This window comes from Puma concolor, chromosome B2, assembly GCF_028749965.1.
Source record: "Puma concolor isolate L17-30 chromosome B2, mPumCon1.1.hap2, whole genome shotgun sequence".
NCBI lineage: Eukaryota > Metazoa > Chordata > Mammalia > Carnivora > Felidae > Puma > Puma concolor.
Window position 1 is genome coordinate 126918990 of NC_141671.1, and position 13736 is coordinate 126932725.

At 41.9% G+C, this 13736-nt stretch overlaps 1 protein-coding gene across 10 annotated transcripts in view; it reads right to left on the bottom strand.

The window, feature by feature from the left end:
• Positions 1 to 13736, bottom strand: part of NHSL1 (NHS like 1) — a 246724-nt gene that overhangs the window by 101635 nt on the left and 131353 nt on the right. The window contains exon 1 of one of the 10 annotated variants that reach the window (XM_086707996.1): positions 8730 to 10267. The exons of 8 other annotated variants lie outside the window; for them this stretch is intronic. In XM_086707996.1, coding sequence (XP_086564122.1) covers positions 8730 to 8745 — 16 coding nt within the window. In that variant the 5' untranslated portion in view covers positions 8746 to 10267. One more of the 10 variants, XM_086707995.1, reaches the window with a different exon arrangement.

Here is a 13736-nt window from a genome sequence, read left to right on the forward strand (position 1 = left end):
TCAGCCAAATTTGCTCTCAGAGGCCAAAAAGCACACAAATGAAGATTTATAACATTTGCCGTACCGACATTAACTTTCTATGGGAAACAGAAAAGACACTGGACACTGAAGCTTTAGGCGTTCCCAGTAAGTGACTGAAGACAAGCCGTCTTTATAGGCATCGCCTAACAAGCCAGAATTTAAAAGTGATGGCGAGTATCAGACTAATGTTTTATATTCAAAACAAGCTTAAAGCCATCAAAAGTCTACTCACATGTACTCAGTCCTTTCAGTGTTTACGGACGGCATTTTTGGAGGGATGGATATACAATGTCGCCTTTCCAGGATGCTACTTGTGTTAAACTTCCGTTGTGATTCACAGACAATTCAGTTGGACCACATTTACGCTTACAAGCTTATTCTGAGATGAAAAGTGGGCTACCAATCACTGAAGGATTAGGAATTAGGGGAGATGGGAAATAACCCAGCGATTAAGGAGACCTCATTACCAATTTCTCACTCAGCAGTCATCCTAAAATAAGGACACTACCATCTATGTAAAGATAAAACTATCCATCCATCCATTCCGCTCATATAATTATGGAGAGATTGTCTGAAAACAAAACAGTTTTATGAAAGGCATCACGAGGAGTCCAAATCTTGCTCAAATTTTTTTATCAAGTATTTGTTCTGCCAGGAAACACTTCCAAAAAGGAAAGGTTTTGTCTCAATTGCTATGGCAGCAAACACTTCCGATGAAGCAGTTAGAAAGGTATCAGTATGCTCTCGCTGGCTTCCAGGGCTTTCAAAATATTTGTACTGCTATCACACTCATTTGCCAGTATATGTGACTCTTAGTACTTTGTATTCATCTGGGTGTATTTATACAACTGCGATTGCAGAAAACTTCACAAAAGTTGATGTAAATATGCTGTGAGAAAAATCCAGCAGGATATGAGGCGCCTGGGTGGCTGAGTCGGTGAAGCATCTGACTTTGGCTCAGGTCATGATCTCACAGTTTGTGAATTTGAGCCCCACATTGAGCTCTGTGCTGACAGTGCAGAGCCTGCTTGGAATCTCATGTTTGCTCTCCCCCCCCCCCTCCTCCTATACCATTTGTGTACTCTCTCTTAAAAAACAAAAAAAATCCAGCAGGACGTCTTTCTCACTGTATAGTTACACTATACTCACAGATTAGGGTACAAATTGGTCTTTACTTTCAGAAGCCCAAGGTAGGTCTAATCCATAACTTGCTTTGTTCTTAAAGTCCACCTTGGGGAAAGAGGAACCCCCAACAGTGTGCCCAAGTAGACAGGGAAGAGGCTGGAGGTCTTGGATGCTGCAGAAACCCAGGCCTGGGGGTTCTGAGGAACCCAGGAGCATCAGAGACAGAGGCTTTCCTGGGGATGGGGGGCACCAGGCATGTGGTAAGCCCCCATCAACATCTGATGAATAAACGCTTATACCTAAAATTCTATCAAAACATTTTGGCCAGATGAGATGAACTTCAGACGTATTTCAGAATCTCAACAAATTCTGGATGAACTTAGATGTACAAATTATCCACTTTGGGATAATATTGGCCTTTTTTTTGCCTAAAACTGGGGATTCTGTTACAGCAACACTTTTCTAGGAAAAAAGAAGGGATCAGAGCTTCCTTCGTCCTCTGGAAATTAGGGAAGAGTCTGGAGAAAGCAGAAATGCAATCTGCAGGAGATGGCTAGGCGGGAGCAGTGGAGTACCAGCGGCTGCTAAGTGCTTCCACAACTTTTGTTTTCTCCTGCCCTGTCATCTAATCCCAAGGCATTTTCCAAAGCGCCCTTTGCATTTGGGGAGGAACCTTTTCTGTTTAAAAACAGAAAGGTCACTATTCTTTTTTCTTTTTTTTTTCTTTTAGTGTTTTTTATTTATTTTTGAGAGAGAGAGACAGAGCACAAGTGGGGGAAGGGCAGAGAGAGAGAGAGAGAGAGAGAGAGAGAGAAGGAGACACAGAATCAGAAGCAGGTTCCAGGCTCTGAGCTGTCAGCACAGAGCCCAACACACAGCTCAAATTCATGGACCGTGAGATCATGACCTGAGGAGAAGTTGGATGTTTAACCGACTGAGCCACCCAGGCGCCCGAAAGATCTCTATTCTTAACTTCTGGTGCAAATCAGTTTCCCCAGCCGATCTTCCGCCAACTCTAGAATCTCCTGGACTCCTGCTTCTCTCCTGAGGCTGGCCTGAGCAATGTGGACGCCCTCTGCCTCCCTTTATTGAGAACACCCTCTGAAGCCACGGTCCAGCCTTCCCTCACTCCCACCCCTACTGTGAACAGTGGTTCACTTGGGAGAGCAGAGGCATCATCGGTCACAACTTTCATTCTGAAGTTTTGGGAACAACAGAGCTTGCACAGTTTTGAAATAAAGATCACAGATGTCTTCTTGAGGTCATCGAAGGAGAGATTCTCTTTGTTTTCAAATGGTGCCTTCCAAAATTTCTCAAGAACAAACCTATATACAATCTGACCTTTGAAAACCACTCTCCACTGAAACATAAATTTACTTTCATTCTATTTCAACACACAGTTCCTAAAGTTCACTTTACGCTATTTATATCTTTTTGTTATAAGAAGACATTCCAAAGAAAGAGTGGTCATGAGTGTTCACGTTTCTCTTACCATGCACACTCCTCCCACGTACAAATTCAACCCGAGTTCAAGTCAGCATGGCTTTTTGTCTCAAAGGTTCAATATCAGCCACATTGACAGGACCCACAGTAAAAAATTTAAACCCCAGTAAAACCTGGTAAGTGTCACGTTGCCAGCAGATGGGGGATGAACACTGCTAACGTTATGCCAAATAGTTTGCTGTTACATTGCCTGTCGAATTAAGACCTCCTCATTTCAAATTCAATTGCTACGTATGATTTTATAAAATAATCTGACATTTTTCAATTTAAGAATATCCATATTCCCGCCTAGTGTCCCCCAATTAAAAAAAAACAACAACAACAAATCCTGCCAAGCTATTTAATCACGCAAAAGCTATGAATTGCTTAAAGACCCTTAGGTTGTTTTCAAGCAGTGTTTCCTTCTGGTGTTTACAATAAGAAAATACGAGCCCCTGCATACCTTTGTGCCTGGCTGATGGTGGTGACATGGTGTCCCGAGTGGTAAACTGCCTTCATCACACTGATCCATTTGCCTTCGTCTATTAACTATATCACCTTTACTAACGCGTGTGCAGACTGCCGATCACACCTCTGTAACTAGGAGTTCAATCGGGCTGAGGTATGATACAGCTCCCCCAGTGGGCAATCAGAGGAGGATAAGAGGGGGAAAGGAAAAAAAAAAAAAAAAAAAACTAGGAAAGACAGGAAAGAAGAGGAAACAAGAAAAGGTAAAAAGGGAACAGGAGATATTAAAATGGAGAACTTAACCAAAACCGCTGCCAGTGCTTTTGGGAATTCAAGTCATTTGATTCAGTTCCACCAAATTACCCAGAGCACTATTTTTGCACAGAGCATGCTCCAGAAATAAGCAGACCCCCAGCCTGTGAGCTTTAGGCAGCAAGGCTCGGTTGACTGCTTTTTTCATTCCTGAAGGACAGCACCTCCTAGTTTGTGTTATATCATCTATTCAGCATGGTGATCTGGCTTCTCCTTCCTTTAACATATTTAAAAACAAGATTTTGATTAGTAGGACAAGGAAGAAAGAAACAGAAAGCATGATAAAGTTTTCAAGGGAAAGACAAAGGCAATAAAGGGCTAGCTTTGTTTGGTTTATTAAATTTCAAGGGCTTTGCCCGCCAGTTTGAAAAATGCATGATATCACCAGTGTGTTTATTAAAAGTGCTACTTTAAATTGCAGATTGAGCAAATGTGAATTCCCCGTGGTAGCTGTCGGTTATTGACTAACAATTATATGCAATTTTTAAATGAAAGAAGAGGGGGGAAATAGGAAAGACCTGCAGGACTATAGTTCTAAAAGCTGCTGCTAATTTAAGTAAATCTCAAAATCTCCATGTATGAGTAGTAAAATACCCAGATTCAAAAAGATGCAATATTCTCAAGGTCACTTTGCATTTTGATTATCAAAGTCTTTCAAAGTGACGCTCAGAGTCAAATAGCAAAATAGCATAAACTTTGCTCAGTGCTTACTTGACAGTTTAATACTGACTTAAGAAGGGGTGGGGAACCTTCCAGAGCAAATGGTTACTTGCTAGCTAACTTGAAAAATGCACTTGTTTCTGCACAGAAATAACAAATCTGTTTCTGATTCCAGACATTATTTTCCAAATGCTGCCAAGAAAAGAATCTAAGGAATTCTTTTACATGCACAACATACACAAGACAACTGGAAAGCAGCCTGTGGTCTGTTCCAGGGTGCACGAGGAGGGAGAGAGCCGAGTTTCTAGTATGAACGGCCCTCGTGGGAGCAGAAGCACATGCCTGAGATAGTTCATAGCTGTAATCTCCAACATAACTCTCTGCTATTATTAGACAACCTAAAGGCTTTCCTAAGTCTGTCTGTAACTTGTGAAGCAGAAAAGGCTAAAGACAGGACCCTACCACGCTGAGCATGCAGGCAGCTGGGGTACACCCACTCCATTTCCAATCCATGAAACTGGATTTCTAGATCTTGCCTGACAAGAAGAGCTGAGAAAGGGAAAGAATCTAGTCCAACACCAAAGCCAGGTTTAAAATCCCTGGAGAGAATGTTGACTAAGTAAAACCCCATACTAAATTCAGAAACTAAAGTCTATGATGCTCATAAAACATACTGAAATTATTCTTAGACCACAAAAGGATTATGATGATTCCTTTCCACATTGAGAATGACATTTTTAAAACAACACTTTATTTTTTGAACTCAACTACAGAGAGGTATCTTGCTTGACAATTTTAAAAATTATGTAACAAATAAGCCAATGCTTCAAGAGTATGTAACTTAGCATGCATCACTTGTGTTACATTAATAAGGGGACGACTTAGCAACAAAATCCACTTTGGAGGGAAGGAGGATAATGGGAGAATTCTGAAAGACTGAGTCATCCAACAGACTGAGCTATCTAATGCAACTGTTTAAATTTTGGCTCGCACTGAGTTGACTGCAGTGAACCAAGCTCAACTTTGTTTTTGATTTTCCCCTTTCTCAGGAGGGCAAGCGTTCAATGAAGAAAACTTGATCATTTCTAGGAAAGAAAAAGGCAACATTTTCTCTTGCGTGACTGATCACAGTGGGCACATTCTTGACCCTTCTACCTGCCCAGACAAACCCGTCTCAAACTTAAGTTTCAAGTGCATCCCCAAGCAGCTACGCTGGAGAGTCATTCTTACAGTGCAGCTCTCCATTCAATACACCCCCTATAAGGTTACCTTCAATCAAAGTGATTTTATGCCCAGTCTACTCTAAAGGGTTAAACAGTGTCCCCCTCCCCCCCCCCAAATCCATGCCTACCAGGAACCTCAGAATGTGGCCTTATTAGGAAAGAGAATCCTTGCAGATATAATCAGTTAAGATGAGGTCATATACTGGATTAGGGTAGACCTGAAATCCAATGACACGTGTTTTTTTTTATAAAAATTACAAAGATACTGGCACCCGGATGGCTGAAGGGCACGATCTCGTGGTTTGTGGGATCGAGCCCCATGTTGGGCTCTGCGCTGTCTGCTTGGGATCCTCTCCCTCCCTCTCTCTGTCCCTCCCCCACTCGTGTGCACATGTAGGCACTCTCTCTAAATAAATAAATGAACATGAAAAAAACATTTTTTTTTAATTACAGAGATACCCCACGAAGAAGGCCATGTGAAAACAGAGCCAGAGATGCAACCACAAGCCAAGAAATACCCAAGGCCACCAGAAACTGGTAGAAGCCAAAAAAAAAAAGATTCTCAAGAGGCTTCACGGGGAACATGACCCTAACAACACCTTGATTTTGGGTTCTAGCATCTAGAATATGAGAGGAGAAATTTCTGTTTTAAGCCACGTACCTACTGGTAATTTGTTACAGAAACTCTAGGATCGGTGTCAGGTGGCCAATGCTTTGCTATCGGTCTGCTACAAGAAACAAGAGAAAATGCTTCACTTCTATAGCTGTGTGACACTGTGGTGACATCACGCAGAACATAATGTTGTCTTACAAAATATCTGTCTGTGATGGATTGGAAACCGAAAGGAAGAAATCAGTCCTCACAGTTAGAGGTGCCACTACAAAGATAATTAATATTTACAAAGAGGAAGCTGATGTGCTCTAATTAAGAAATCTGCATTCTGAATCATCTCAGACAAACTTGTGTTCCACCCAGGATTCGTGGTAAAAATATGTTATTCTAATAGTTTCAACAGAATAATCCATGAATGGTTTCTAATATATGCATGGTGGTTTGCTGTTAATCATATTATTTGATGAGCCGGAAACGCACTTCCTAGACCACAGGACATCACTGACTACATAGTGAAGGAACAACACACCATGGCTTTGTTAACCACAGGGACCTTGGCAGAACCCAAGAGAGCATCCTCCCAGAGAGTGGGAGCTCAGATGCTGCTCATATACAATGAATTGGGTGGAGTGAACGATTCTGAACTGCTTCAATGGCAATAATAGAGAGAAACTGAAACCATGTGAATTATCACAGCCAACAGAAATGACAGAGATGACATCTCTCTTCCAAGAAGTTACTTTCTCTAGCACCAAACCAAGCAAAAACTGAGTAGACATGACTTTAGAAAAAAAAATAGTCTAAATGGAGAAAAGGAAACCCTGCAGCAGTGTGGGAGACCATCTGATGTGAATGTTTCCTTTCAACAATTAAAAGAAATACTCAGGAACATGACTTACCCAAAAGAAGGGCAATCGTCTTTCCTTTAACGTCAATGCTAAACCACAGACTCAATAGCCCCTAGAACCTCAGCTGGCCACAGACACAGGCTAATTAATGGAAGCCTCTGAAAAAGTCTCTGACAGAGGGAAACACAGACACAGTAGGAACACAAAGCACCCACAAGGAGCCCTTCATACTCCTGTGTGCAACCTCACTCGCTATTCCTTCATCATGTGTTTGCCTCATATGAAGCACAAAGGGCAGCTGACAAATCATTACTGTAAATCAAAAGGCTATAAGTCACAGGAAGAGAGCCAAATGTCAACTGTGTGTCCTGGCTGCTGGGAGATCAGAGAGTGAGCTTTAAAGGGGATTGTGGATTCCTGATTAGAACGCACTCTTCAGCACAAAAGTACTCGCTTGTCATCACATGCCATTCACTTGACTTTCTAAAATTTCCTAAGTTACCACGGAAACTAAGAGTCCATGAAATTGATAGATTCTTTAATAAAATGAAATGGCTGTTATGGGAATAGGTGGAGACAAATATGTTGAAGCTGCAGAAGTCATACCCTGCAAAACTCCACACCTGCATTCAATTAAAAATCCTAAACCTCAAGCTATCATTAGATCATCATGATTTCAACTACTCTGGAAATTACACTAGGCTAGCATACACCCTCCTCCCATAATACTAAATTCTGGCTCTTCATGGTTATACTTTTTTTTTTTTTTGAGCAAACACATTTTTTTAACAAACAGCATCACAAGAGTTCATAACTCATTTCATCTAAAATTACTTTTCAGAACTATCCGAATTCATTTCACTCTTACAGAGCTCTTTAGAAATCCACTGCAACTAGATAGCTACTCTCTATAGCAAGAACGAATTGAATTCTTAGGGAGAGGAAAATGTGATGTCCTGGTTTGTTCTTACCCCTTGCTTTCATCAAATGTGTAAAAACCATAGAAACAAACATACCAAGCTCAAAGTTTACTATCAAAGACGTTGCTGGTTTTTAAGGTGTCAAATCAGAGTTAAAACTGTAAAAGTGCAAACTACAGAATCCATGTCTCTAACTCATTAATAGGCTTTGTGGACAAAGGAGAAATCAGCAAAGTGAGTAAAGCCAGGATCACTTAATGTCCCAAAATTGAAAAGCTGTCAAGAATTTTCCATCAACGGAATGACATACGCTGAAAGATACGAACAAAAGAGTCTACCCCAGTTCCAAGGAAATTAATTTTAACTCTTCCAGTCCAACAATCTCATAGACAAACACACTCTCTAATGTCTAAACTAATTACATGAAGGCAAGAGTCGGAACAAAATAGAGTTTGAAGGAAAAACACTTGCCAAAAAAGAGAAAACACTCCTAACTAATCAGGGAATCTCTACATATACTCATATGTTCACCATCTTACGGTACTTAGGAAGTACTATCATCTATACATAGCTAGAACAAGAAGCATGCTCTACAGTAAAATTAAATCCATTCCTGAATCCACACATTAAAGCTTAAAGGAAGAGAATCGATTCCCTCTTTCCATTCATGCTGATCCTTTACATGGGCAACTTATCTCATGAAAACTTCTCTGACAGAACTCATGCTAACAACTGTAAACCATTCCTACTTTCATTGAGTTTCCTTAACACTAAACTTGTAACTACTTTGGCTGTGACAAAACGCATACAAAACACATCCAAACAGAGAAATATCCTTTCTGTCTAAAAGAAAATTCCATCTCCCCAGCAGGAGGTCTTTCTTCCTGTTTGCAACAACAACAACAAAAAAGAACAATGACTTTTTCGCTCTCAGACTTACAAACTCACCCAAGCTTTGATTTTAATAGTGCTAGCACTGTGACTTAGACTCTGATGCTAGATGACAGTTTTTCCTAACTAAAATTTACCCACCTAAATGGGCCCAAAGCCCCCTCACCTTTCAGGCAGAACATTCTGAAGCAGTTCCATGGAGGGGCTGGTGCTCTACAGTCCCATGTAGCCTGCAGTGCGAGGCACAGCTGTCTCCCAGCCCACCTCCCCACATTCACTGCCAGAGAGCAGGGCAGTCAGCCAGCAACTGTGATTACAGGAAGCCACTGCCCAATCCCCGGCTTTCTGGGCTGAGCTGCTGACACCTCCCTATCTTTCATACGCTGTTTCACACCATGGAATCAGCCAGGATCATCTTGGAAAGTGAAGGGAGCTGGGACTGTTCACATAGTGCAGCGCAGAACTGCGTAAGGGCAAGCCCATTTGTTTGTCTTATCAGCAGTTTTGGGTTTTTTTTTTTTCCATTGCACCAGATGCAGGACCTCACGTGATCAACAACACAAAAAGGAAATCACTTGACTTGGTTTCATTTCACTCTTTGCTATTAATTATGACAACTACTCTTTGACTTCGTTATTCCTACGTTACTCATACACTTGTTTTCTTTCTGGTGTGGAACAACTCACATGCTGGTACATAATTAGCACTAAACATTAGGATGTGAAACTCTGCACACAGCTGTCTGAGTCTATATAAATGGGTGGATATATGTGAGGCACTCACAACAGTGTCGAACAAATTGTAAGCGCTATGGACATGTTGACTATCATTACTATTGCGACTACTGCTAATAATAAACTTGAGTGTTAGGATACAAATCTGAAGCGCGTTACCTTTCCGCAGCATTGCCAATTTTTGGATGAGGAAACAAAGATCGGTGCACTTTAGCTGGCATCAGAGGATGTGAATTTCTAACTCTGCTGCAGCCACAATCCACTTGCTAAATATCTCCTCCTCCGCCGAAAAGCTAGATTCGCTCTGGTGAGTTCAAGATTACCGTAAACTCTTTTAACACAGGTTCAAAGTGGAAGAAGGAATTTTATTGCATATCTAAAGAGAAATAGCCTACACAGGCGGCCTCAGGAGTACCCTGCTTGAAAGTGCTGTCTGAACTGTGAGTGCCCTCCAGACGCTCAGTGACTTTTGAGTCCCCTGGTCACCGGAAGTGGCCATTGTTTGCAAGACCCGTTGCTGTGTGCAGGTCTTCCTTTTGACTCCACGGGATGCAGGAAACTGACTCACAGAATGAATCTGTCTGGCTGTGTCCTGGGGTGCTCGCTGCAGCCCCTGGGACATGGTGTGGATGCTCCGTGTCTTTCGGCTTTCAACATACGGTTCAGCATACCCTCATTTGGTTTCTACTCCTTGTCTTCAAGTATTACCAGTAGTGTCTGGTTAATAAGTTCCCTGTGATGAGGAAGCCAGTGCACTAGTTGCTTTGACCACCAAGACATGGGAGAGGACCCTCGCCAGAAGCTGCTGGGTTGAAAAACATCTGCATGTGGAATGACAGACAGTGGAATTAACTCTTAGAACAGAGCTGGAACCTTATCACTCATCTCATCTGATAGACTGCTTCAGAGATGAGGTGATTTGCCCAACTAACCAGCAGCTGTGTGAAGATCAAAGTCAAGCCACCTGACTTAGCCTTTTCCATCTCACTATGTGACACCCCCCCCCACCCCCCACAGACGGGCAGAGTCATTCCTGGTCTTTTCCTATTTTGAGTGGTCTCCCATGCAATTTACCAATTGCAAAGGTACTCCTCAAAGTGTTCTTTGGGGTTAGTCGCCTTTTTAAGTTGCACACAGAGAAATTCTGCATGTTGGAGAATTAAGATTTCTGAACATAGATCGGTGCACAGAGTTTTGGGTGGTTGTACGCTTTTACCAGCACTCTGAATACTTACAGTCAAACCTTTTAATATAGAGATGACTTTATATGCTAGAAAGAATACTGAATTGGAAAGCAAAGAGAACTCGATCGCAGCCACATCTGTAGCATTATCGAACTGTCCCTACAGCAGTTCATAGAGCTATAAATGTGTGCACTGAAGGTGGGGACTAAATTAACTGTAAAATTCAATCCTAGCCTACCCCGTTAATTTTTCACTGTGACATATATAAATATAGATATGTATATGAATATAATATATAAGTGTTTTATTAGGCGCATGATGTCAGGAAAAGAGACAAGCTTTGCCTTCTCATGGTTTAGTGCAAGAGGTAGGCGGATGAATAAACAACTAACATAATCTAGTAAGTTATATAATAGAAGAATACACAAAGTTAATGATGATCAATGATAGCTTCTTGCCTATTACCTCCTAGCTAAGCTACGCTAGTTTACCAGGTTAAAACATCTATAATTGAATGTAATGGGTTGAACAGTGTCCCCACCAACATTCCTGTCTACCCAGAGCCTCAGGATGTGACCTTATTTGGCAATAAAGTCTTTGTAGATGTACTTAAGGTAAGGATCAAGGTGAGCTAATACAGGGTTAGGGTGGTGGTAAGGACAATAAGACTATCTTTAAAAGAGACAGAAAAGACACAGACACACAGAGGAGGAGATAAAGACCACAAGAATGGAGTTACGTGTCCACAAGACAAGTACTGTTTGGAGCCATCTGAAGCTGAAAGAGGAGGGAAGGATTCTCCCCGAGAGCCTCTGGAGGGAGCATAGATGGCCCTGTGGACATCTTGATTTCGGACTTCTGGCCTCCTGCACTGGGAGAGAATACATTTCAGTCATCTCAAGCCACCCATTTGTTGTAATTCGTCACAGCAGCCCTAGACAACTAACACAGCTAGCTAAGTAAGCATCGTGTGTGAAGGGAGACACTTTTTTCTCTTTTTAAGCTAACTTTAATTCATAATCACCTGGGCTTAAAACCTGTTTCTTCCACACCATTGTGGCTAAATTCTTACTGAAGAAAAAAAAAAAAAAATCTTCCTAGAACATTCCTAAGCAGCATAAATACCACCTTCTATTGAATTAGTGAAATCATGGGTACCACCATCTGAAAAGGTCACAGCATTAAACTCAAGCAGTGAAAATGGAATCAGCTTTTATTGACATCAAACATAAAACTACATATAAATATTTTTTCAATCACTTGTTTTCACCATCAAACAATTGCGACTATGTGTGAGAAACAAAACATGAAAGGGCACACTGTTCAATCTAGGGGGGAAAAAAATATGAAGTACCCATGAAAATTATTATGATCTGTCACCAGCGAGGACTGCTACTGAGACCGAAATGTATACCTAGGAAGCCTGCATGAGGCGAGCAAGCCTGGGATGATGCATGCTTGCAGAATTCACCGCCCTTTGGACAGGACACAGGTGCCTTTGCCAGCCATGACCTTAGAGCACAACCACTTGATTCCCTCGTAGGATTACAACATCCAGCATTGTGTTAACGTTTAACATTAGCGTCTCTGCCAGAGGGAGTGGTAACCACACATACAGCCAAAAGCTTACAGATATTTATAGCTTCCAAACCGGCACTATGAAACTTGTGTGCTAAAAACATTTTTGTCGTTTCAGTAAAATAGTGAAGATATCAGTAAATTAGGAATTAATTTACATGAGACACAGAATTAGCGAATCTGGAAAGGCTCAAGATTCTACTTGTTCCTGGCAAAACACGTGACAAAATTATACAAGAACAGCAGGCAAACCAGTATTTTCTTTCTACGCATCTTGGCTCTTATTCCTACCAAAAGGGTCAGACGGCGATGAAAAACGCCTTCTTTGTACCCATTCCAGGGTTTGTTTTGCATCAACTAGAAAAGTATTCCACCAGGTAAGGCTTGTTTTCATACCTATATCTCTGGGCGCTCATCTCAGTGCTTTGAAAGTCAGAGGAGATTAAAGACATACTGCCAAACATCATTTTCCATTTTCCCCTATATTACAAGAGACTGAGGATGCCGAAACCCTCTGATACTTTTGAGATCAGAATGACCAGAGGAGGAGCCCCTCTGGTGGCCAAGGCTGAGTGGCACCACTGGAACATCTTATACTAAAGGTTTAGTCATTGCCAGCTCCCCAACGGTTCTATGGTACTTCTGTTTTTACCAACGTTCCGAGTTTTTCTATATATTTATTACTCCCACAGGCCCAAGAGAAAGATGAAAAAATATTAGAGCACTTTGTCTTTAAATTGGCTAACTTCACCTTTTCCCCAGCTCGTTCCCATGGTCTAGTGTGCCAGTCTGGCCACTTCTATAGCAGTGCTAGTTCATCATGCGGAAACCTGGACACGGGTCTTTGTTCTAGACACTTCCTCCACCTACCATCATCTCACGCTGTCTCCTGTTTGATTTTTCTGTACTCTGGAGGCAGAGCTGACCTACTTAATCCAGGGGCAACCATTCTCTGAGATGTCTGAATCCTGGCTCATTAAAAAGACAGGTTACTTCGTGCTGGACCCAAATCAGCTACAGAAGGCCAAGGAAACTGGCAGATACTTCACGAGAGTTCTTCAGTGGCTTCTGGCCTCAGGCAGGCTCACGCAGGTCACTATCTCTCCTCTAGGAATCATGAGAGTTCTGCTCTAATTGGCCATTTTAAAATATATTTTCCTGAGCCAGGGTGATTTCAATGTTTTTTCCTTCAAAGCTGAGTCTGGACTTCGTGACGTCACAGCCAAGAAAGCAGCCCTCATTCGGCTCTTTCCCGTGAACTCCCGTCTCTAATCTCATTCATGCCACCCTGGCTCTAATAGCCAAATGACTTGATTTTCTTTTTTTAAGAACTCTTGGGTCCCTCTGGTTCTATTTTCCCAGGGAATGTAATAATGAGTCTGCAAGCTGACCTGAGCCCTTAGATGATTTCACATCCTTTCCTGGTCTCCCTTACGCGTGCAGATTTGCCGCGACTCCATTGCTGTCCATTGGCCTCCGGTCTGGAACGCCACCCGTCCACCTTAGGGACACAGTGCACCTCATCAGCAACAGCAGCAGGAAGGAGTCTTTCCTGTGCAACCTTGCTCCATCCATCCTACCTGATGTAGCTTCCAAAGGTACCACCCATGGCTGAGATGTTTCTTCAAGCTACAACACTCCTTGATGCCTTTATATTCGTTTATTTTTTCTTTCTAA